This window comes from Alosa pseudoharengus, unplaced genomic scaffold (genome assembly GCF_046254945.1).
Source record: "Alosa pseudoharengus isolate Yale_2024_CS ecotype anadromous, Long Island Sound unplaced genomic scaffold, YU_APseudo_1.1 YU_APseudo_1.1_scf_9, whole genome shotgun sequence".
NCBI classification, from domain to species: Eukaryota; Metazoa; Chordata; class Actinopteri; order Clupeiformes; family Clupeidae; genus Alosa; species Alosa pseudoharengus.
Genome location: NW_027468881.1, coordinates 37,396,512 through 37,420,759, shown reverse-complemented (window position 1 = coordinate 37,420,759; position 24,248 = coordinate 37,396,512). Strand labels below are relative to the sequence as shown.

Genomic DNA, 24,248 nt, shown 5'->3' with positions numbered 1-24,248 from the left:
ATTTTGAGCATAACAATGTAGTGCTTTGTTTGATAATAAAAACAGTGAATTAAAAAAAAAAAAAAAAACTCCTTATCTGCACAACAATCAACACGAAAACGATGAAATTGACTGTGTCGCTTTCATTTTGCCTTTCACTCTCCCCCTCGTAACTACATTGCTGGCTGGCAGTAAATAAAAGCTGTGTGCTCCTTCCGTGTTGATGACATAAAGAGGCCGAATAATGTGTGGTGAAAAGAGTGCTGCAGGATCAGAGGTGGGGGGATTAATGACACTCAATTTCACACCAACAAAACAGACCCAATGTGAAAATGGCCTCCAGTCTTGGAGATTGTTGTCTGTTTGACCCACTAATATGGCATACAGGTTTAGGGTACATACATACAGGTACATACAGGTTCAGGGGATCTTCAGGGGCTGGTTTGCTTTCTCAGTCATGACCTTACTTCTCATTTTACCAAACTTGTGGGGTGAATAGGCTGAGTCAAACCTTGCAACCACAAAATACATTCATATCTCAACCAGGTAGTGCTATATTGCCCTGCCACTGAAGAGACTGGGTTGGGAAAACGTATCTAATCTCCACTTAAAGTGAATCTCCACTGATATTAAAGGCAATTATAGATTGTGGTTCCTGTTAAGCAGTAAATAGACAATGAGTTGAAAAACTTTATCAATATAGTCTTTCTTATCATTTGAAAGAAAGAAGTATCATGAGGTAATTGCTGTAATATCATTAGACAAGGTTGCATTAACCAGTTAATATAAATGTTGATCTATGTGGAGCTAATGTGGAGTGATGGATTTTAAAAATGTTTATTTGTGAAATATATTTGCCTTTCTTTTAAAATTAATTGAACAGTAGGTTCACTCCGGTTAATACCAGTCTGCATTTGCGCTGGTTGTGTCAGCTGAAGTCCAGTGACAACACACTCACACACACACACACACACACACACACACACACACACACTGACATGCACAAATCAGTGGTTAGAACTGTGTGTGTGTGTGTGTTGGGTGGGGGGGGGGGGGGTAGTCATGCTGAGAGCCTGTCGACTGATGATCAGAAACGATGAAGATGGGGAGGAGGGAGAGAGAGGGGGAAGAATAGAAAAGGGAGAAGGAAGAAGAGAGGGAAGAAGGAGAAGGAAGGAGAGAGGGAAGAAGAGAGAGGAGGAAGGAGAGAGGGAAGAAGAGAGAGGAGGAAGGAGAAGGAAGGAGAGATGGAAGAAGAGAGGAGGAAGGAGAAGGAAAGAATTATTCCCACTTCAAGGAGGGAAACCTCCATGCCATGGCCAGTTGCTATGGATTTTTCTCAAAAGCACTTAAAATAATGGCACGTCCCACTGCTGATGTCAGCCTGCAAAGGCTGCATGTGTGTGTGTGTGTGTGTGTGTGTGTGAGAGAGAGAGAGAGAGAGAGAGAGAGAGAGAGAGAGAGAGAGAGAGAAAGAGAGAGGGGGGGAGGGAAATCGGGAGGGAAGGAGGGACGAGAAAGCAGGAGATGGGGGGGGCTATAGCCTGTTGATCATCAAATGAGCCACTAGTACTCGGCATGCTTTGCAACACACTCCCAGAGAAGGCAGCAGAGTTGGAGCACTGAGCAGACACTGCTCTCCTCTCCTCTCCTCTCCTCTCCTCTCCTCTCCTCTCCTGATCCGTCTTTCTGACAGTCATTCAACTTCTCCACCCCACCTGGCAAGCTGAACCAACTGATGAACTGAAGAACTGATGAGCTGATGAGCTGATGAACTGATTCATGTCCACAGTGAGTATGTCCTTCCTGTGTTGGACTTGCTTCTCCATTCTGTGCATTCTGTGCTTCTCACCAGTTAGAGCCATTTCTGAAATAGTGTAATCATTTGGTGAAAGACAAAATGCTGGTGAAAAAAGATGAAATGCTGAAGCAACAGTTTGAGATGCAAAATACCAACTCATTTTTTAAACTTTGAAATGAAATCACTGCAGGATTAACCACAGTATACCCTCATGTGTGTAGCCTGCCATTCTGAGTGTGACTGATGATGAGAGAATTTCTGCCATCTGAAAGTGGACCTCAGAAGTGCACAGCATGGTCCTGTGTTGATATTATCCTCACTCCTTGATATTGGATATTATCCTCACTAGGATATTGTGATTTCCGTTTCTGTGTAGTATGTCTATGGTCTTTCAATGAAAAGAGACTTGTCTCATCATTATTTTTCACAAAATGTGTTGGTTTACTTTCAAATGTCCTGCTCCCAACCTTGAATGAAAGTGTCTGGCTTGTGTCTGGAGGTGATTGGTGATGCATGCAGAGCATTGATTGTGAAGCAGACTTCAAATATAGCTGCATGAGTCGCCTCTCCAGCTGCATATGTAGGAGGCGCTGGTACTGTACATACTGGATGAATATTGTTATCACACATACAGCCCTGGAAAAAATTAAGAGACCACTGTACATTTTTTTGATGTCATTCTACGGTTGCTGAGTGACATTCGAATGAGTTGACGGTCATATACAAAATTAAGACCGTCATCTCGTTCAAATGTCACACAGCATCCGTAGGATGACATCAGAAAAATGTGCAGTGGTCTCTTAATTTTTTCCAGAGCTGTATACTGTATGTAAATGTATGAGCAGCTGGTTGACAGGCAGGTTCCGAATGCTGTAAGGAGAAGATATTCTAAATCAAAATGATCTGTTTATATTGGATTTGTGAAGTCTTTCCTACATCAATAGTCATGATTCTTTGCACACAGTAGCCTATTACATGACCATTTCAGTCATGATACAGCATCCTCCACTATAATTCTTGTACTTCATTGCACTTCTAATCTTAATTTTGTCTAATCAAATCCTTTCTCACATGAACGTTTTAACACATTTCATTTATTTTGTTGTTGTTGTTATTTTGCCTTCAGTGGAGAACATATAGATTTTTTCATTTCATTCCATTGGATCATTTGCTTGGTCGTTGCTCAGTCTTCCAGCCTTACATCGGCATCAACTTACATGGACAACTTGGACAGATAGGATGACCAGTCATGGAGAGATGACCAGTCATGTAGTCATGTCATGTGGCCTTTTCAGTAATGTGCATGCATTTGGACGTCTGGTCTCTTGATTCTGCTGGGAATGGACCTGCAGTGCTGATGAAGAGTGTTGTCAGAGCTGCTGTAAACTTGAAACAAAAAGGAATGCAGTCTGAAGAGGCCTTACAGAGAGCTCAACTCCTTTTGTAATTAATTTAACATTTATAAAAACGTAATAGATTAGAGTAGAACAGATCTTCTGCTACTGCCACGGCTGCATACGGCCATGCCATCTCCATTTCACCTCCATGTTACCCAGCTCATTACACCATGCAGCAAAGCAGTGTTGGGCATGAGCCCAGCTTAGGATAGGGGAGGAGACAGAGGATGGAAAAACAGTAAACATATGTGGCCATAGGCCTACATTTCGCTATGCCATATCTTTACTTACTTTTATACTTTACATACTTTCTTCAATTTTCTTTGGCAAGCCAGCACCTTTGTGATCTATCAAAAACCCAGCGGTTGTTGTGATAAAGTGATGCAATGTAATCCGCCTAAGTTTATATTACTTAATCTCTCACCCCCGTTAACACATTCCCAGTGGTGCACACACCAGCATAATATTTACACAACTGCATAGTTGCCATTTGTAATGTTATTCCCATACCAAGTTATTTAAAGTCAACTGCTTCATGTGTTGAATTACCGTGGAGTGTTTCAGCTAAGTAGCCATAAAACCTGTAGGATGAAAGACTTTTTGGGGGGAAATGAAGATTGGAGGACTGCAGTGAAATTGGTTTTATGTTTGAAGTATTTTTATTAAAGGAAAACAGAGACGTGCTTTAATGTGCCCTTATGTGATTAGGCTGGACTGTGCTTATGTCGTCTGACAGTCCTCACCAGAGCCTCATTACCAGTAAATGCCAGTGTGATGTTGCTCTTAGGGGCTCTTCTCACAGCTTAAACACACACAAACACACACACACACACACACACACACACACACACACACACAGGTTGCAACACTCTCTGCTTGATGACATCTTTTCTTTAGTCCTTCATTTGCACACTTCCAATGGCATGAGAGAACACACTTGGTACGCTACGCATGGACACAATGCTACGACTCTAACAAACTTGCTCTGCTTTTGCACTAAACAATTTGCCCATGTCCAGTCTAACTGTATGATTCATTTTAGAGTGTACAGTTATGTGTAACAGCACATTGATACTTAACTCACAATATGTTATGGGTGTAATAATATGCAATAATGAATTCTAGTAAGTTAGAGAGTGATTTTATAAGTAATTCTCTGTGTGGTAGGCCTATCACACTGTGTTCTATCCAAGGGTGCTTCCCCTCCATCTACAGATAGCAAACAATGATGTTGATCTTTTCTTTAAAAAAGCTCTTAGGTCTGCATACAGTACTAGCTTCCAGGTTTGAGGGGAAAAATACATTGTTAGAGGGCTGCTTTTGTCATGGCTCAGGTACTAATGCATCATGTAAAGGATATGGGCTAACAGTTTGGTGCCCACCACCGAGTGGTTAGCATGCAGGTTCTCTCCAAGTCGATGCTTGGGACAGACTGCCTGTGGCTATGACAAAAGTTATGTGCATGCCTTTGTGTAGGGGGGGGGGGGGGGGCATTCACTAGTCTTTATTAGTCAGTATGTGGACAACAGAGAGAGATATAGCCAGCTGGAATGACTAGCAGACAAGTTCAGGGCACATTTACATGTCATGAATTTTAAATGTTCATATTGATGATGCTAGGAACAGTAAACAAATATTTTCTCAGAAGAAAGAATTTGCATATTTGAGAAATGATTCCTCCTCAGGGCGTATGAGATGCCTTTGGGGAATATACGATATACGTAAATACATAAAATCTCACCCACACTTAGAGGTAGGGGAGTGTGTGTGTGTGTGTGTGTGTGTGTGTGTGTGTGTGTGTGTGTGCGCGTGCTTGTGTGTGTGTGAATAGTGTGAATTTTTAATGGGTGGTTTATGTGTCATTGTGGGCCACATTCGTAATAAGTCTCATTTACTCAAGTAATTGTTTACTTTTGCTGTGCTGTATGGTGCTTAATGTGACATTTTGGAGCCTGTTAAGATGAAACAAAAAAGAATGCTGGAGAAGCTCCCAAAACTTAATTTAAAAACAGCAACGTTTGGATCCACCAGAGTCTGGTGAGCTCCCATCCAAAAAGAACTCTTCAACATTTGGATCCACCAGAGTCTGGTGTGCCCCCATCCAAAAATAACTCTTCAACGTTGAATTTAGCTTCTCCACATTACCTTTTGTTTCATCTGATCATGTACCTTGTCCTAGCCTGACGAGCCAGACCCACATTCAAATGTAGGGTCTGGGCACTCACCATTCGCAGTGCTCAGTCCGAGGGGCAGGATAACCGGTTGTCTTTCAAATTCCCTCTGCACGCATACAGTAGGACAGCGCTATGAAACCAGCGGAGCTAGTTGGCTAGTTCAAACTTTTGCCAACTTAAAAAAAAGCTTAACAACATCCATCTTCTTTGTTTTCAAGTAGCAGGGAATTCAAGCCAAACTGTTGCAACTCTACCATCAATCATTATGTTAAGCCCGCCTAACGTCTCTATACACGATTTGATTGGCCTGATAGAAGTTTAATTTTTCCAGCTACGGAGAGTTGCTAGACTAGCCCTGGCAGCAAATGTAATTCTAGATTTCTAGGCTAACCTTGTCCTGCACCTGGCCTCAAGATAGCTGGGATGGGACCAACCACTCTACCAAACGTTTGGTGAGATTATTTTTGCCCTGTACAACGGCCCCACTTTACTACGACCAGAGCACACCATCACATTCTGTCCACCATGCTACGACCAGAGCACACCATCACATTCTGTCCACCATGCTTGATAGATGGAGTTAACAGCCCTCCTCAATTTGTCTCACAAATTGTTGTGATCTGAACACCTTAGAAATGTCTGTCCATGACACGTTTTGCTCATCTTAATCTTTTTTTTAATTGGCCAGACTGAGAAATGGCTTTAAAGTCGATCTAGAAGAGCAACATCCTGAAGTCTCCTCTTCCCCTGATGTTGGCACTGGTTTCTGCAGGTCATTGACCAAATTCAGACCTTCTTGACCAAAGTGACTTACATATGTCAGCTATATTACAAGGGATCCCATTGTCCCCGGAGCAACTTGGGGTTAAGTGCCTTGCTGGTGGAAGCCGGGAATTGAACCGACAGCTTTCAGGCTACTGCACGCTAGCCCAGCTCCTTAACCACTACACTACCACTTCCCCAGATGCACCAGATACTCATCTCAGCTAGAGAAGGCCAGTTGTATTGTTTCTTTAATCAGGGCAGCGGTTATCAGCTGTGTTAACATAATTGCTAAAGTGTTTTGTAATGATCAGTCAACCTTTTAAAATGATAAAATTCAATAATTTAGAAGACAGTGTGCCATTAAATATAGGATGGATGGCTGCTGATAATAGGCCTCTGCACACATTTGTAGGTATTGCATTAAAAAAAATCAAAAAATAAATCTAATTTCCTGAGAGTAATTTACAACAATAGCAATGTCCACACTGTATGTCCGAAAGAAAACAAATAAATATCTAAGTGACCCCAATTTTTTTGAATGGCAATATATATTTTCCCATCAACTTTAATTTCATTCAACATCCATAACCATAATTAATATCAGTAGATCATAACCATAAGGCAGGGAACACATTGACCAGCGGCAAGCGGCAGGTTTCCTATTGTTCTCTATGGTTCGGCAGTGTAACGGTGGCAACGCTGGCGTAACACTAGCGTTGAACAAGCTGAGCGTTAAACTTGGTTCAACTTTCAAAGTGCAACATGAGCGTAAAGGTGACATCCTGCAGCGAGCGAATAAATCCCCCTCTCACACGTGTATGGCATGCTGATTTTAATGAGAAAGGCTAATGGACCCTTGTGTGCCTGTATCAGCTGTAATTGCATGGACTCTATGCTCTATGCATGCTCTATATGGGATTAATTATATCCTGAGATTCCCTGAGGACATAGGACCACCATGACCAATATGCATGCGTTGGAGATTGTGGGGTGCAGCAGAGCAGACTATGGTGGAGGAGGAGGTCAGGACATGTCATTACTAAAGGGATCAGAGTTTAAATGAGATGAAGCTTCTAATTAGTAGAGCAGGGCACAGCTCTCTCTACAAGGAGCCTGTGAAACAACTGCAGTACGTGCAAGTGATATTAAAGTTCACATATTTCCTCAGAACACTGGATGCCCCTTTGAATAAATGAATCATCTTGTCATGTAAATCTCCACTTGAAATTGTATTAACAATTTGCTTTGTCAGATTGACTGGCTCAGAATCAGTGGTGTGATGAGCGAAATGTGTTTTGGTGTACCTGCGCGGAGTGTACTTCTGCCTCATCAAAAGCAGCACCAGCAGTTCACCTCCGGCTTCAACACCTGACACTCCTATTGTCAAGAATCACTCCAGAGCCGTGTGCCCTCATTGAAAATCTCCAGGCAGCTCGGGTCTTCAAAGAATCCGCTAAAGCAGGCTAGTTTTTGCACACACAGAGGTCAGTGACACCATCCACTGCAGACATGTGCTGCTGTGAGGGACACTTTGTTCTGCTCCGAGTGCCTCCGCAGCGGCTCAATGGCATCCCCTCCATCAGAGCCTGCCAGCTGCACACCTCTCCCCACACACAGGCTGGTGGAGACACAGACCCCGCCGCATATTTGGTGGAAATCACTGTCAGCCCACTGGGAATGCTTTGACGCAGGGAATCACTTGGTAGGATCAAACAGTGTTTCAGGAAGATTCATTGTCAGGCAAAGAGCATGTCTGAAACTGATTACGGAAATGTCATGGTTGATGAGTGTTTTATCACTTCCAAGGTCTCCTATTTCTCAAGGGAAATCCTGACACTTAGATGCCATTCTCTACATAGAAACGCTCTGTTGCAACCAAAAGGACTAAAACATTGTTATTATAATGTTATTAGGCTTAAAGGCATTTCTGCTAACATCCTTCCTCATTCTCAACCTTGAACAATTATTCTTGTAGTTACAACAGACAGAAGACATTTGTCACCCTCCACAATATGTTTCACCTAGATCTGTTACTGTCATTGTTCTTCAGTTAGCATGGTCATTTGCATTTGCAGAATGCTATTCAATCTGTCTCTGTCACACAACACTGCTTTCTGCACCTTTCTTTTCATCTGAATATATTAACCATAAAAGACTACAGGCTTATCTATGCTGGAATTCAACAGAGTCTTAATATGATATGCCAGCTTTGGCAACGAGGGAAATTAAACTAACAACCGGGCTGTGGAAATAGTGATCATCCATTTAGAGCTAGTAACAGCAGTCTGGTTGAGAAATAAGCTAACCGAAAAAAGTAGTTCTAAAAAAACAAGACAGGTTTAGCAATTAAAACTTGGAAATCATAACACAACGCAAATGTTGCAACAGTAAGCAGAATAATGGACTTCATGTCATTCAGGTAGCAGAAAGGTTGTATCAGCGATAGCGGGGATACGTCACTTCTGTTGATGTTCAAACAAAACAGAGAGCTAGCTCCCTCCCCCTCCCTCCCGTGCAATTAAAACTATCCTAAATGCCCATCTCATCGGTTATTGGTTGAAACACTTTATTTTGCTTTTGAGTGGGTTGCCAACCCTTGTTGGTAGCAATTGTTTTTGTGCACAGATCTCGGAGCCTAGGCTGCCTACAGAGACGCAGTTTTTTGACGGCCTGCTTATGGGGCAGACAGCTAACGGATCGTTAAGACATTCGATGAATGTGATCATTTATGTTTGGGCCTGAAATCGCTGATACAACCTTTAATGCACTTTGAGGTGTAATGGCCACACGGCACACATTACCTTCTGATGGCTGATAATTATTCCTCACATATATCCAGGGCTAAGGTTACTATGTCCTGTGTTACTATGTCCAGGCCACTATGCCGTCATAGCCGCACTTCAATAGAGACAGCAAGCCTTGCTTTCACTTTGGATACCAGTAGATTAGTCTGTATAATACCTGTGATGTAATGAAAGAGGTTTCATAAAATCAGCAAAATAGCACTCTTTTCATTTAAAAAGCCATTGGAGTGATACACCATTCGTTGTTGATCTGTAAGATGCTATCCAGTCAAATGTGTACACTGTATGTTCTGGGATTTGGGAGCAATTTTACATAATGTGTTCTACCGGGCAGATGTGATGTTGAAGTTGATCAAATGGACATTTCCCGCTTCCCTGCTGCCTTCTACAATACATTTGAACTCAATATGATAATCACAGACAAATGCAGCGAAAGCTCTCAAAACTAAAAGTTTTATATTGTAGTATGATTTGACATATTTTAACGATTCCAGTCTAATGGAAACCACTGTAACCCTATCACCTTAAAGCTAAAGTGTGAGCATGAGTGATGTGCTAATGTTGTCAAACATTAGTTGCAGGAGAAAGCTTATGTAATGATTATGTAATGGCCCTGAGCGCAGAGAATCAGATTAAGCTTTTTGAGGGAGGAAGACAAATACAGTGAGGTCAGTGGTGGACCTCAGCACAGTACTTCTTTGCTCCACTAGAGACATACAACATAGCCTACTTTCTACTCATTTCTTTGCATGGCACAGAATTATTGAAAGAAAAAGAGAAAAAAATAGGATAAATAATTGTGAAAATGTGAAATGCGAAAATTACTCATAGTTCTTCACTTCATCCAACTTTACCTACCTGGCCAAAATAATTCATTTGGCACCAGTCCTGCCACAATAATACAATGGAGATCTTTCACACAAATCCATAAAACAGTAACGTCTGGTTTTGGCATCCCCCTAGAGAGCGCATCCCATACTGTTTAACAATTTGAGAAAAAATCAATTTAAGTTTTAAAACTCATTTGCATATCATGTAGTCTGCCCTCTCACATAGGCACATAGTTTGATGTACATAATGTTGATGAATTAGGTCCTTTTTGTAGCTTACTGTGCATTTTTGTCAATTTGATCCTTTTGAGAATTTACATCAGAAGTTCGTATTCTTATTGTCTCTACTGAAATGCATTTTGACAAAAATACAGATTCATTCCCATCCAAACATATGTAGTCTCTCAAGACGAAAGCAAACAAGGTGATTCTGAATCACAAAACTGAGTGAGAACAATGCGCAGCATCCAACATTATTCTGAAGAGCCATCCAGGAATAGCTGCAGTGATGCGATGGCAAAGGTTAACTACAGTGTGGCAACAGCAGCACTGCGGTGTGTGTGTGTGTGTGTGTGTGTGTGCTAGCAGCAGTTCTAGTCAGGCCCTTCATGAGTGCCGGACCCCTGAGGCTGGGGGGGGGGGGGGGGAGGGGGGGGGGGGGGCTGCTTGCATGCACGCCCAGCCGTGTATTAAGTCCGCCCACTCTAGCATCTGAAGCTGCGCCTTCTCCATCCTCTCTGCAGGTCCTGCTGGAGTTGCGACGACACTCACTCGCCGAGTTTGGCTTCAGGCATTCATATCTCCTGTTTGGAGGGTTTATTTTCAACATGTATTTGTGTGAAACATAAAAAAATGTGTGTGTGTGTGTATACACGTGCAAAGCAGAAAGGAGAGAACATTAAGCGAGCTAAACTTTCCCCTCCGCACTCCCAGCTGTGTCTTTGCCTAGAGAGTAAAAGAACATGGATGGTTCATGGCTGACCGCAGAACGACACAGATTTACAGAATGAAAACCTGTGAGACAGGTTTAGAAGGACCAACGGCTCTTTTTACCACAACATGTTGCACTTGCTGTTGTCAAACAGCCAGATTTTATACAAGATGCAGTAAGTCATGCGCTCTACCAGTCCTGCTTTATGAGGTACGGTACAGTTTCTGATTTATGTCCTAAATACATTGTTGGCCATGGCAGGGCAAGTTGCCCATTGGTTTCTAATGAAAAGGCATAGAGCCACTGTGACAGCTTTGATGCATAGCAGCTAGCTATTGTATCGCATTAGTGTGGTCTGTGATGGAGATTATTATTGTTTAAAAGGGCATCTGGGCAAATGTCCATTACTGACTGACCACATGAGGAGGAGTGATGAGAAGTCTCCCAGAGACAGGAACAGGAGGGGTGGCCATCCTCTGCAATGGGAGATGGGATGGGAGGAACATGGTGACCTCTGCTTCATGGATATACAGTATGCATTCTCTCTCAGTCAACGTCCCACTGGTCTCTCTACAAGGTTCCCATAAAATGCTGTATTGGCAAACCATGTACAACATGTATACTTTACCACTAGATTCTCTTCTGGATTTGAATATAGCCAAGTGTCAGTGAAATAATACAGTGAAAAGAGAGATGGCTGTTTAATTCCAGAATGTTATAAATCGGCATATCCCATCAACACATTGTGACAATCTCAACAGTCCCTGTGGCTGTTTAGACCACCAGTGTCAGATAGACTGCTTGTTTGGACAGACATTCAAATGAGAAGATGGGCAATTCAGAGAGAGAGAGAGAGAGAGACATGGTAGAAGATATGCTGGAGCTACGGAGAGAGAGAGAGAGACAGATAGAGGAGAAGAAAAAAGGAGAAGGAGCAAGAGAAAAAGCTACGGAGAGAGAGAGATGGTAGAAGATATGCTGGAGAAATGAGAGTGACTCACAGACAATCTGGAGAGAAAGCCCTAAGGCTGAGCTGAGATCACACTCACTAACTCTCACACACTCTCTCTCTCTCTCTACCTATCTTTCTCTCTCTCACACAGACACACACTCTCTCTCTTTCTCACACACACACACACAGATGGAGGAACAGTGTGGCGAAAGCAGACCAGCCAATCTGCTACAAAAAGAATTCCTTGGCTATGTCGTCTCAAACCTTTGCCATTCACTCTCTCCTTTGCATATGACTTCTCTCCTCTCTCCATCTGACATACCTATATTTTATTTATCTGTCTGTCTGTCTCTCTCTGCCTCTCTGTATTTCTCTTCCCCACCCTCTGCATGAAGTTCATAGTATTCTCAGATGCTCTCTGACTCACCGAATACGAAGCTTTACAATAGCGTAGGTCTAAACCAGATCAACTGGACTCAGTTTGAACACTGAGCTTACTGAGGCTGCCACTTTACAACCTTAGCAGATACATCTTAAGTAGAATTTCCATTCTAAATAATAATACAAATGAACAAGGCATAATAGCTCCAAATGTCTGCAGCCCTCTCCCAGTTTTTTGTCTTCCTTGTCTCTTGCTGTCTTGACGGGCGGAAGAGCAAAGGGCAGCTGTAATCATTATCTCACCCTGACGGACAGCACAGCTGCCTAATAAGCACACACACTTCCCGCTTTTAGCAGCCGAGGGCGCGGCGTGGCTCCGTGTGATTGGTGGTCAGATGTGAAAACCCTCATTTGTGGCACTCTACTACAGCTGCCTTAATCACAGTAATTGATTTAATTAGTTTGGACACGGGCCACGGAGGCTGAGATACTGCAGCAGGGTGGAGATTTGACTCTGGCTGCAAACGGCTGTTTAATGTTCCGCATGTAGACTGCATGCACTGAAGAGCCCTTATGGTTGTGGACTGTGCAATGAAGTATTCATTGTGAGATGTTAAAGCAACACTAAAGAACTTTTCCTCTGTCGCACGCACGCTATTTGTTTATCCAGCACCGGCTTTGCAAATAACGATGTCCACAGACAAGGTAGAATATGTTGCATGATTTTATGAAAGTACGATGTATTGCGACATCACGGAAGTCAAATTTGTAGTTTCTTATGGTGCGAGGGCCGCGAAGCAAATGCAGAAGTGCCGTTCACCCTGTTACGACTTGAGAACCACTGAAACAATTTTGGAAACAAAGTCAAAGTCAAAGTCTGCTTTATTGTCAATTTCTTCACATGTCAAGACATACAAAGAGATCGAAATTACGTTTCCTACTATCCCACTGTGGAGACAAGACATATTTTACCAATTACTGTAGGTCCACAGACAAACATAACATTCAAGTAAACAATATAAAAAGTAAAAATAAGAAGGCACATACAATGAAGAAATAAGAGCAGCAAAATTGGGTTGAAATTGTGCAATTGTGCATACAGTAGACAGTCAATATAATAGTGCAAAAGTCAGGCCAATAAATGGCTGAGGTAGTTCTGTTTGACCTAAGTATGCAAGTGGCATAGTGGTGCAAGTTATGTAAGAGCAGCAGAAGTGTGTTCAGAAGTGTTTTCAGGACAACAGGACAACAACAACAAGTTGCAAAGTGTGCAAGTGTACAAGTGGAGTAGTGCAAGTGGAGTAGTGCAAGGCAGCCATTTTGGGTCCAAAAGTCCAGGATGTTATGTAGCTGAGGGTGGAGGGGGGAGAGAGTTCAGCATCCTAACAGCCTGGTGTATGAAGCTGTTGGTGAGTCTGGTGGTGCGGGAGCGCAGGCTTCTGTACCTCTTCCCAGAAAGCAGTACTGTAGATCAAACAAATTGTGAGCGGGGTGACTTGCATCACTCACAATTGTGGTCGCCTTGCGGGTGAGGTGGGTGGTGTAAATGTCCTTCAGAGAGGGGAGTGAAGCACCAATAATCCTTCCAGCTGTGTTCACTATGCGTTGCAGGGCTTTCCTGTTGTATTCAGTGCAGCTTCCGCCCCACACAGCAATACAGCTGGAGAGGATGCTCTCAATGGTACCTCGGTAGAATGTGGTCATGATGGCTGGTGGAGCACTTGCTCGCCTGAGTTTCCACAGGAAGTACAGGCGGCGCTGAGCTTTCTTCGCCAGTGATGCAGTGTTGGTGGTCCAGGAGAGGTCTTCACTGATGTGCACCCCCAGGAATTTGGTGCTGCTCACTCTCTCCACCACAGCACCGTCGATGGTCAGTGGCAGGTGTTGGGTGTGACCTCTCCGGAAGTCAACAACAATCTCCTTGGTCTTGCTGACGTTCAGCAGTAGGTTGTTGTCCCTGCACCATGTGGTCAGAAGGTCGACCTCCAACCTGTATTGAGTCTCGTCGCCCTTGGTGATGAGACCCACCAGAGTTGTGTCGTCAGCAAATTTCCCTATGTGGTTGTTGCTGTAGGTTGCAGTGCAGTCATGCGTCATACTACTTGAGGCCTCTGACAGAGGAAGTCCAGTAGCCAGTTGCAGAGGTAGGTACTGAGTCCCAGAGGAAGTCCAGTAGCCAGTTGCAGAGGTAGGTACTGAGTCCCAGTTTGTCAAGTTTGCAGATGAGTTGTTGTGGTATTATGGTGTTGAATGCAGAACTGAAGTTTATAAACAGCAATCTCACATATGAGTCTCTTTTTTCCAGGTGGGTGAGGGCTGGGTGGAGGGCAGAGCAGATTGCATCCTCTGGAAGGGGTCCAGGGTGGGGGGGAGAATGGATTTGATGTGTGACATGACAAGCCGCTCAAAGCACTTCATGATGATGGGTGTCAGTGCCACGGGGTGGTAATCATTGAAGCAGGATGGAGCAGTTTTCTTCGGCACAGGTATGATGGTGGCAGCTTTGAAACATGATGGGACAATGGCTTACAATGGATAACACAATACGACCAACGTTTACTGACTGATTCCGGACTTCGACGCAATTGGATAACACTACGACTGTCATCTGTTTAGCTCGCCTCTGGCCCGCCTATATCCCATACATCGATGTGATTGGCTCCCCACAATACAAGTGGCAAAAGTAACGTGCATCATTACTCATTGCCAGAGTGTCTCTCAGAGACAATTCAAATTGTGCTCTTGCGAGAACTCTGGAGTTTCCAGTGTAACTAATACACAGGAAATGACTATAAATATTCAACCTCCTCCTCTTTGTGTTGTTTCCACTTGGCTGTGAAAAGAGTGATATTATGAAGTTGCACAATGCATAAAAATGCAGTAAATATTGTGTAGTAAATAGACATGAATGTAATTGTAATGACATGTTTTAATATTGAAGGAGGAGCTAGGTTACATGTAGTAGAGTCAGGGTAGTTGACAGGGAAGTTGAAAAGAATTAACACTGCGTATATACTGTATGTTGTTGGAGTAAAGTCATGGCGTCTGTTCAAGAGACAGCTCTTGTAGAGTGAGATGTGTTGTCTTTCTCTGTGGTGTGGGGGAAGACTGCCAGAATTAGCAACAGGTTGTCAGCTCAACTCCCATGGCAACTGCACTTTATCATTCTCATTCTAACTAGATGTACCGCAGAGCGGTACAAAATATGACCGCCGCCCAGTCCAGCACATGTATTCCACAAAAATAAGTCACGCTGAAAGATATATATGATTCTAACTGTCTCACTGAATTGCATTATGAACACTCAATTCTCACTGGTATCTGCTAGACAACAAGTACCAAAACATGATTAGTTCATAGATTTCACATGTAATATACATTTTATACAACCCCACCCCCATCTTACCTGTTCATAATTCTGAGAAATTCTTGAATTGTGTGCATGTGTGCGTGTACATGTTTATGTTTATGTGTGTGTGGGTGTGTGTGTGTGCGTGCATGTGCATGTGCTTGTGTGTTTGCCTGTTTATGTGTCTGTGTGTTTGCCTGTTTATGTGCCTGTGTGTGTGCATGTGCATGCATGCGTATATACAGTATATGTCTACTGTGTGAGTATGTGTCATATGTAGGATTACTGTGAATGTATGTGTGTGCGTGTGTATCTGTTTATGCACATGTGTGCATATGGAATGGGTTTACATGACCCCTGGAGGCAAACATACAAGTCAGATTTATTTTTTTATTTATTTTATACGCAAACATAAATTGTAAAATCATAAACATAAACATAAACATATGCAAAAAATTGGTCATCCTAGGCCCTACGGTTCTCAAGATATTCACAGAAAACTGTGTCTGCCCTACCCTCCTTTCGGGGGGTCCAGTCCAGCGGGGGGGCTACAAAACAAAACGAAAATCGATGATTCCATGCTATCCATGTGGGGTTACATGCCCACCAAGTTTCGTGTACCCTGGTCTTTCAGTGTCCCGGGAATCCTTGTTGGTGTACGGTCACTAAATGTACACATAAATTATTTTATTGTAAGGCCCCCCATGAACGAAAGTCCACGAAAGTGTAGGATAATGATCCTACACTTTCAATTTCGTGCAGTTTTGACCATGTCAGCCAGAGATATTGTGATGAAAACACCTAATGTTTTGCTTTTTAATTTTTAACTAGGTGGAGCTATACATGAAATAAGTGGTAATGGGATAGGTTGACATGCCCCCTTAAGACCAACATACAAAAAAAAGGTGGACCTCCTAGGCCCTACGGTTCTCGAGATATTCACAGAAAACTGTCTCCGGCCACCTACAGGCCAGTTGGTGTATAGTAACATAAATTAATTTATTGTGTGGCCCCCCATGAACGGAATTCCACGAAACTTGGCGTGCATTCAGAGGGTGTCATAATGATCCTACACTTCCAATTTCGTGCAGTTTTGACTATGTTAGGTCACAGATACCTGCGATTACAACACCTCATTTTTACTTTTTTGTGTTTAACTAGGTGGCGCTATACATGAAATGAGTGGTTATGGAATGGGTTGACATGGCCCTTTGAGATCAACATACAAAAAAAATGGTCCTCCTAAACCCTACGGTTCTGGAGATATTCACAGAAAACTGTGTCCCGGGAATCCTTGACGGAAATTTGGACATGCGAAAAAGAAAAAAAAAAAATCTGACTAAACATATATATATATATACATATGTATAATAATAAGGTTTATCCGCCATTCCCCACAAGCCATCATCACAAATTGATACAGTTAACTAAGATTCAATTATGTTGGAAGTCCTCCCTCAGCGGCTGAAGGGGTTGACTTCTATACACTGTACATCTTAATGTCCAAGAGTGGTAAAAAATAATCCACTTCCTTAAAATCAATCATCACCAGACACTGAAAAAGCCCCTCCAACACTCCTGCCATCTGACAATTTGCCATACAGTGTTTCACTCTTATCTCTTCACGTCTGCTGCTACGATATCAGTGTTTCCCATACATTGACTTATTTGTAGCGGCCCACCACAATATCAACATTGACCACCACACAATGATTTTCTATGCTGTACTATTTACATCGAATGAAATCCTTTCATTGTATAAGTATGTGCACCTTTGCACAGTCTCTTCTTCAAAACTGTTGCATTCAAGGTAACTCTGCACCCCCTCCCCCCCATCACCACCACAAATAGAACTCAATTCTGTGTGAACTAACATTAAACATATTAATGTTAGTTCATACCAAACCGTAAAAGCTGCACTAGGAAACCATCTATGGTGCATATATTTATCAGATGAAGAGTGTGATTCACTTGGAGGCTGGATGCTATGGTGTGTACAAGAGCATTGACACTCCCAAATTTAGAGAGGTCTCTGAAGCTTAGCGCTGATGTGAGTCACAAGTTTGGGGCGGCTGGAGGGTCCATTCAAACAGGCCTTTACGGGCATTATGCTGAACACCAGTGGGAAGCAGTAGATGCAGAGAGAGGAGCCACTCGCCACAGCTAATGCTTCCTGGGTTTGTTTGGGTCGTTTGGGCCTCTCAGAAGAGGCCATTACCATTGTGGACAGGCAACTCAAACAGGGGTCTCTTGCATTTGTCTTGCTGTGCTCACAGATGTGATTTTAAGTGCTTTGCAAGTAATATTGCAGTCTTATTGGCGCTAAGTCATCATTGCTAATGGGGATATGGATGCATAGATGTATCATCTTACAGCTATCTGAAGCTGGATCGGTTCAGTTGTCAAATATCAGTGTGAACATACAGTCTTAACACTCAGTATCCATGTAATTGAAAGACCTTCCTCATTACATCACTGCCATAAGATCAGATCCAAGGATATGAATGTGTACAGTTAATATTACACTGTAGATTCACTTCCTGTTTGATCTTGACTAACGGTGAAGATAAACTAATTGAAAGACCATACTCATTACATCATGAAAATAATATCATATCTAAGGATATGAATATAGTTAATAACAGACTGTAGATAGATATACGTCCTGTTTGGGTAATTTCCTTATTCAAGAACTTTGCCATATTTGTTTACCAGACGCTCTCTCCCTCTCTGCTGCAGGGATGCTGGTGAAGGCGAGTGTGTGGCTGTAAGTACCCACGTTATGTTTGCCGCGTGAGCGTCTGCGCGAAGATGACTCTCCTGGCGGGCGATGGCTCCGACTACGATTACAGTGCCCTGAGCTGTGCCTCGGACACCTCGCTGAACCCTCCTCCCATCCAGGAGCGGGAGGCGGCCAAAGGCCTCTACTACAAGCGTGCCCAGTTCCTCTCCGACTGCAGCCATGCCGCCGGTGCCAAGTCGGCCACGTCCGGCGGGGCAGTGCCCCACTGCAGCGCCACCACGCTGGGCCCCGAGAGTGCCCTGCAGCCGCTGGGCGGCACGCGGCGCCTCCACGTCATCATCAACGTGGGCGGCCTGCGCTACCAGCTGCCCTGGACCACGCTGGAGGACTTCCCGCTGTCGCGCCTGGGCCAGCTGCGCACGTGCGGCAGCTCCGACGAGATCCTGCGCGTGTGCGACGACTACGACGCGGCGCGCGACGAGTACTTCTTCGACCGCAGCCCGTGCGCCTTCCGCTGCATCCTGACGTTCCTGCGCGCGGGCAAGCTGCGCACGCTGCGCGACATGTGCGCCCTCTCCTTCCGCGACGAGCTGCTCTACTGGGGCGTGGCCGAGGAGCACCTGGAGTGGTGCTGCCGCCGGCGCGTCCTGCAGCGCGCCGAGGAGTGCGCCGAGCTGGAGCGCGCCGCCCAGGAGGACGAGGAGGAGGAGGACGACGACGACGACAGCGACGGGGGGAGGCGGCAGACCAGGCTGGCTGCCGGAGAGACCCGTCTCGGCCAGTGCATGCGCCAGCTGAGGGACATGGTGGAGAGGCCGCAGTCGGGGCTGCCCGGGAAGATCTTTGCCTGTCTGTCAGTGCTGTTCGTCACCATCACTGCTGTCAACCTCTCCATCAGCACCATGCCTGCCATGAGGGCGGAGGAGGAGAGTGTAAGTTAGTCTTAAGGGGGGGGGGGGGGTGGGGTGGGGGGGTCACAGCGCTGTGCTATGAAACCCATTATTGTCAACGGCTTGCGCACGCGAGTCTTGTGCGTGCCGCAGTCAAAGTTGAACCATGTTGAACTCAGACTGCGCTGTAAATCATAGCTCTTTTGCGCTGAGCCCGGCGGCAAGCACAACAAAAGTCTTTGGGACATTAGGCTACCTCAACCAAGAGCAGGCTAGTGGCGAGCGCAGCACATGCCGTGTGCAATGTGAACCTGGCTACACACACACACGAAATGCACATACATGTTCGCTCAAGTACCTCTTGTGTGTCCCACTGCCTTTCAACTGCCTCTTTAGATTGTCAGGGTCTGATTTTAACCAAATTAGGCTAGCCAGCCATTAATGTTATCTTTTTAAAAGAACACTAGCATCATAGAACATGATCTATAGGTATAGACTTAACCAGAGAGTGCTACTTTGAAAGCATAGCTTTTTCGCAGGATGAAGTTGAACTACAGCAAAGGTACTGTAGAGAAGGAAGAAATGTGGTCCAGGTAGGGGTACTGCACTAAGCATTTTCTCCGCCATGGAACAGCTCAGCTGAATGCTGATTTTCATTTTAGCGCCCATGTTAACAGGCTAGAACAGTCCCCGCGCTGCAAACATGACCCAGCTAGAACTCCTATTCTTTTCTGCTTGATACACGGTTCTGTGCAGAAATACATTAAAGAGGCCGGTTGATAGTCATAATTTGTTTAAAAGGGTAACATGGAGGATACATGTATCCTATTAAGTAGAAGGAACCGAATAAAGGCTAGCTTTGCTTCACTTCAGACGTAGTAGTCACTCACTCACTTTTACTCATTTCAAAAAAATATGCAATTAATTCTCTGAACATTTGTTAATTAAAAGAGCTCACAAGCACTAGCCTACATAAAGGTCATGTGGTGGTGGCTGCCTGAGAAGGCATTACCTGGGGTAAGCCTCCACAGCTGTCTGGATGAAAGATAGATGGACTGGTAAAACAGTGTCCAATTACAGCAAAGAAGCAATAATCAAATAAAACAGCATTCCTTTCCTTTCCATGTAATATAGCATCCACATCACCGCTGTATCAGGATGCACATAGAGGATTCCAGGGTCATCAAACTGACATGGAGATAACAGGATTGCAGGCTCGTCACTGATGGCCTTAGAATGACCTATGGCATCATTAGTTTCATACCTCAGGAGTCTAATTTTCAAAGGTGGTTTAGAAAAGGGCTAAGGGTTACTGCATACCCTCCTCTAATCTCTCACTGTTTGCTGTGATAATAGCATGGAATTAAGCCAAGTTCAGTCATTAAATCCATTTTATTCTATTGGCCCCACTTACCAGTCCAGAGCTCTTCCTGACTGGTCAACTTGAGAGAATGCCTCCAACAACCTCCAAACAGAGTCCAGTTACTAATCGAGTTTGTTTCTTGACTCTCTTCTTAGCTTTTCCTCATGCATACAAATTGTTCCTGGTGCTCCTAACAGTTGCTGTGATGAATAGGCCTGTGGATCACAGTTCAACTCTTTTCTTCAGATCAGTCTGCAGTCTTCACATGTTCACAAACAAGCATGTAGTAAAGGTTTCACAAAAAGAGAACAGAATGGATTATTCACTTTAATGTCCTTTTCAGAAATGCAATATCCTTTAGATGAATCATTGTTCGAGAGGTGCACTATGTGTCCTACCACTTCTCTTACCTGGTTGTAGTTTTAATTTGATGCTAAAGTACATTCAGTTTTTGAATATGAGCTGATTTAGTTTCATAAAGCTATACTTTTGGATACCTCATCTTTCAGCATGATAACAATCCCAAATACTTTACAATTACAATTAAAACCCACTCTGGGAAATGTGTAAATGGAGCACAGTCAATATTAGACTGCCCTGAACATCTGAACAGCAAATAACAAGCCAAAGGAAGTTGGAGCAAATATGCAACAGAATTATTCCAAAGTTATGAAGCAATAAGTTAAATGAGACCAGATCTTTGTGCTTAGTAGTGTAGTAGCAGAGCAGATATTGTGACATATTTGTAAATATCCAATGCAGAAAAGAAACCCATGGCACTGGCATTTCACATGTTTCACTGTTTTTAGAAAGCACTTGCCTTACAAGCATGTAAGTTCAGTTTATTTTTTGAGAGAGAGAAAAAAATAAACAGCCAATGACAGATGTCCCTGATAGACCACTTGCGCCTTAATTCAATTAGTGGGCTCATTAGGCTAGTGTCCATGGGCTGACATCAATCAGGGCAGTAAGAAAGAAAACTGCCTCAATGGCAGACTTGGACCAGTGTCAACAGACTTAATGGCACACTCATTGTGCCTCAAATTCAAATAAATCTTGAATCTCCTTGTAGTGCTGAAGGTGTAGTTTAATAAAGCAGAGCATTTTCAGATTATAGTCTAGGTTGATACTCTGAGTGGAGATTCATTATCCAAATGAATCCTAATGAAGAATGTGTAGACGTTGTGAATGAGATATGTGACATTCAAAAATCAAGTTATAACGTATACAACATTACATCTATTGTGAAATACGTTTGGGTTAAGAGCTCTAGTTATTGCTAGACATTACCAACATCTTTAGCCTTTACCAGACTTTGCAAACATACTTTCAAAAATCAAGTTTGCTTTCAAATATGCATGAAGGATGCTTGATTGAGATTATTTGATTAAAATCCAGACAGAAGCTCTTCTCCAAATGTTTCTTGTATGTCCCTAAAACCCCATTAAAGTGCTGGACAGGAACTCCTGACACCACTGACAATTACAGTTCCATCACCCCTCTAGTCTCAGGCAGAGACATTATTTGCTCATTTTCTTCCATTAAGTATCGTTCAGCACAAAGGCAAACCAGATTATGCACAGAGCTCTGCCCCAGTGGCGTTCTCTTAGGTCCACTCTAACAATTTCTGACTTCAGTGGGAGTTTGTTTCATAACACAGCGAGCTTTTTGTCTGCTGAGAGGAAATCAATGCAAAAGCAGTAGGATCTGATCTAAGAGCTGCTGCACCCTCTTCACATTTATACTTTGCCAGATCCACTTTAAACGGATCTCACCAAAGGCCTTATTACATTCAAAATCAACGTTTTTCTGCATCTGTCTGTCCAACATGGCACTTTAGATGAGACAGTGCACCATCACTTCTGACTGCTGATTTTCTTGCTTCACTTTTGGCACCTTTCAGTCTAGGGAGCACATCATCAACACCTTGATCTACACCAAACCATGATGGCAGCAGCCAGCAAGGTGTAAGCCCCTTGTGTTTAATGTGAAGTGATTGTGTGAGATAGACAGGGGTGATGTAATGCTCACTCACTCACACTGTTTACAATGTAAATGCTTTTAACAGGTGAGATGAAGTCTACCTTCGGAGTGAGGGGAAGCCTATGTGGCGCCCTCTAGTGTAGAAAAAGGTCAACAGCATACTCAGGTCCACTTTAATGGAAGGAGAATTATCTTGACAAAGGCTTTGATTTTCCCTCAAGAGCTGCTATGAAGTTGGAAGCTGACCTCATTAAAAGATAATCCACAGGCATCTGTTAGAGAGATGGATTAAAGAGGGATGATGATGCAACAGCTGTGCATGTTTTATAGTGATCTGTAACGCAGACTTTGTTGTGATTTTGTAATGCAGAAAATTAAGGTGATAATGACCTTGTGCTATTGAGGAAAAATAAGGAAAAACACTTGAGCTATACTTGCTTCATCATTCTATCTTGATTGCTATCATCCCCCTGCATATTTAGGAGATAATGATCAGGAATCTGAGCAATAAGACTTTTTCCTTCGACGCCTATGGATGGGGTGGTGTACAAACCATTGATCTGTAATGGCCACCCCACAAATAACAGACTGCAGAGTGAGTCATATAAAAGACTGAAGCTTGCATACAGTGGAGTCCCATCTCTTACTTTGCAATCCTACTGTGTGTTGCATGTCTGCCCCCCTGTGGAACTCCACAGAACTTCTCTTATTTTGAATTCATGGCAGTATCACAGTAGTATTCTGGCAGAATTATTTAGTTTTTATCGCAGAGCATAATAGCTGTATGATATTCAAGGAAGGCTGTCACCAATGTAATTGTACATAACACTCCTCAAGGCCACTCTTCAAGTTTTCTTTAATGAAACAGCCTTCCTTCCCATAGCGAAGTCACTACTGGTTATTACGTAACCATTCAGATTTACTTAGCTTACCTAGGGTTAAAAGTTACCATACCTCAAGTTACCATACCTGAACTTACAACCCTGTCTGTGAACTAAAAATCCTTAAAATATTTGTTGTGTTGGCGAAACATCCTTAATGCCTTTCATCGGTTTCTTCTCGGCTCCTAGGGGCAGTGCTCCCAGATGTGCCAGAACATCTTCATCGTTGAGACGGTGTGTGTGGCGTGGTTCTCGCTCGAGTTCACCCTGCGTTTCATCCAGGACCGCAGCAAGTTGGCCTTCCTGCGCCGGCCGCTCAACCTGATCGACGTGGTGGCCATCTTGCCCTACTACATCACGCTGCTGGTGGACGTGACGTCGCCCGGCGAGCGCAAGCTGGGCTCGGGCAGCAGCTACCTGGACAAGGTGGGCCTAGTGCTGCGCGTGCTGCGGGCACTTCGCATCCTCTACGTGATGCGTCTGGCGCGCCACTCGCTGGGCCTGCAGACTCTGGGGCTGACCGCACGGCGCTGCACGCGCGAGTTCGGCCTGCTGCTGCTCTTCCTGTGCGTGGCCATCGCGCTCTTCTCCCCGCTCCTCTACCTCATCGAGAACGAGATGGCCGCCGCGCAAGAGTTCAGCAGCATCCCCGCCACCTACTGGTGGGCCGTCATCACCATGACGACGGTGGGCTACGGCGACATGGTGCCGCGCTCCATCCCCGGCCAGGTGGTGGCGCTGTCCAGCATCCTGAGCGGCATCCTGCTCATGGCCTTCCCCGTCACCTCCATCTTCCACACCTTCTCGCGCTCCTACGTGGAGCTCAAGCAGGAGCAGCAGCGCCTCCTGCAGCGACGCGCCCACTTCCTGCTCCGCAGTCGCATCGCCAACCTGGGCAGCCAGCTCTCGCTGCAGAGCCACGTGCTCTACCCCGACTCAAGCTCCGCCACCTCCACCAGCTCGTCACCCTCGCCACAGCACCGGGACGCCCACGCCTGAAGGAGGAGAGAGAGAGAGAGAGAGAG

The 24,248-nt window shown here is 44.2% G+C and overlaps 1 protein-coding gene across 1 annotated transcript; it reads left to right on the top strand.

Annotated features, from left to right (window-relative positions):
• Nucleotides 1-1,720: 1,720 nt before the first annotated feature.
• On the top strand, nucleotides 1,721-24,248 carry kcng1 (potassium voltage-gated channel, subfamily G, member 1). Its single transcript, XM_076275997.1, has 3 exons — nucleotides 1,721-1,770; nucleotides 18,103-19,038; nucleotides 23,413-24,248. The coding sequence occupies exons 2-3, from the start codon at nucleotides 18,175-18,177 to the stop codon at nucleotides 24,220-24,222; spliced, it is 1,674 nt and encodes a 557-aa protein (XP_076132112.1). The 5' UTR covers nucleotides 1,721-1,770; nucleotides 18,103-18,174; the 3' UTR covers nucleotides 24,223-24,248.

Coding starts and splice junctions, on each gene's coding strand:
- kcng1 (XM_076275997.1), top strand. CDS start 18,175: ATGACTCTCCTGGCGGGCGATGGCTCCGACTACGATTACAGTGCCCTG. Junction 19,039..23,412: donor TGAGGGCGGAGGAGGAGAGT/GTAAGTTAGTCT, acceptor CTCGGCTCCTAG/GGGCAGTGCTCCCAGATGTG.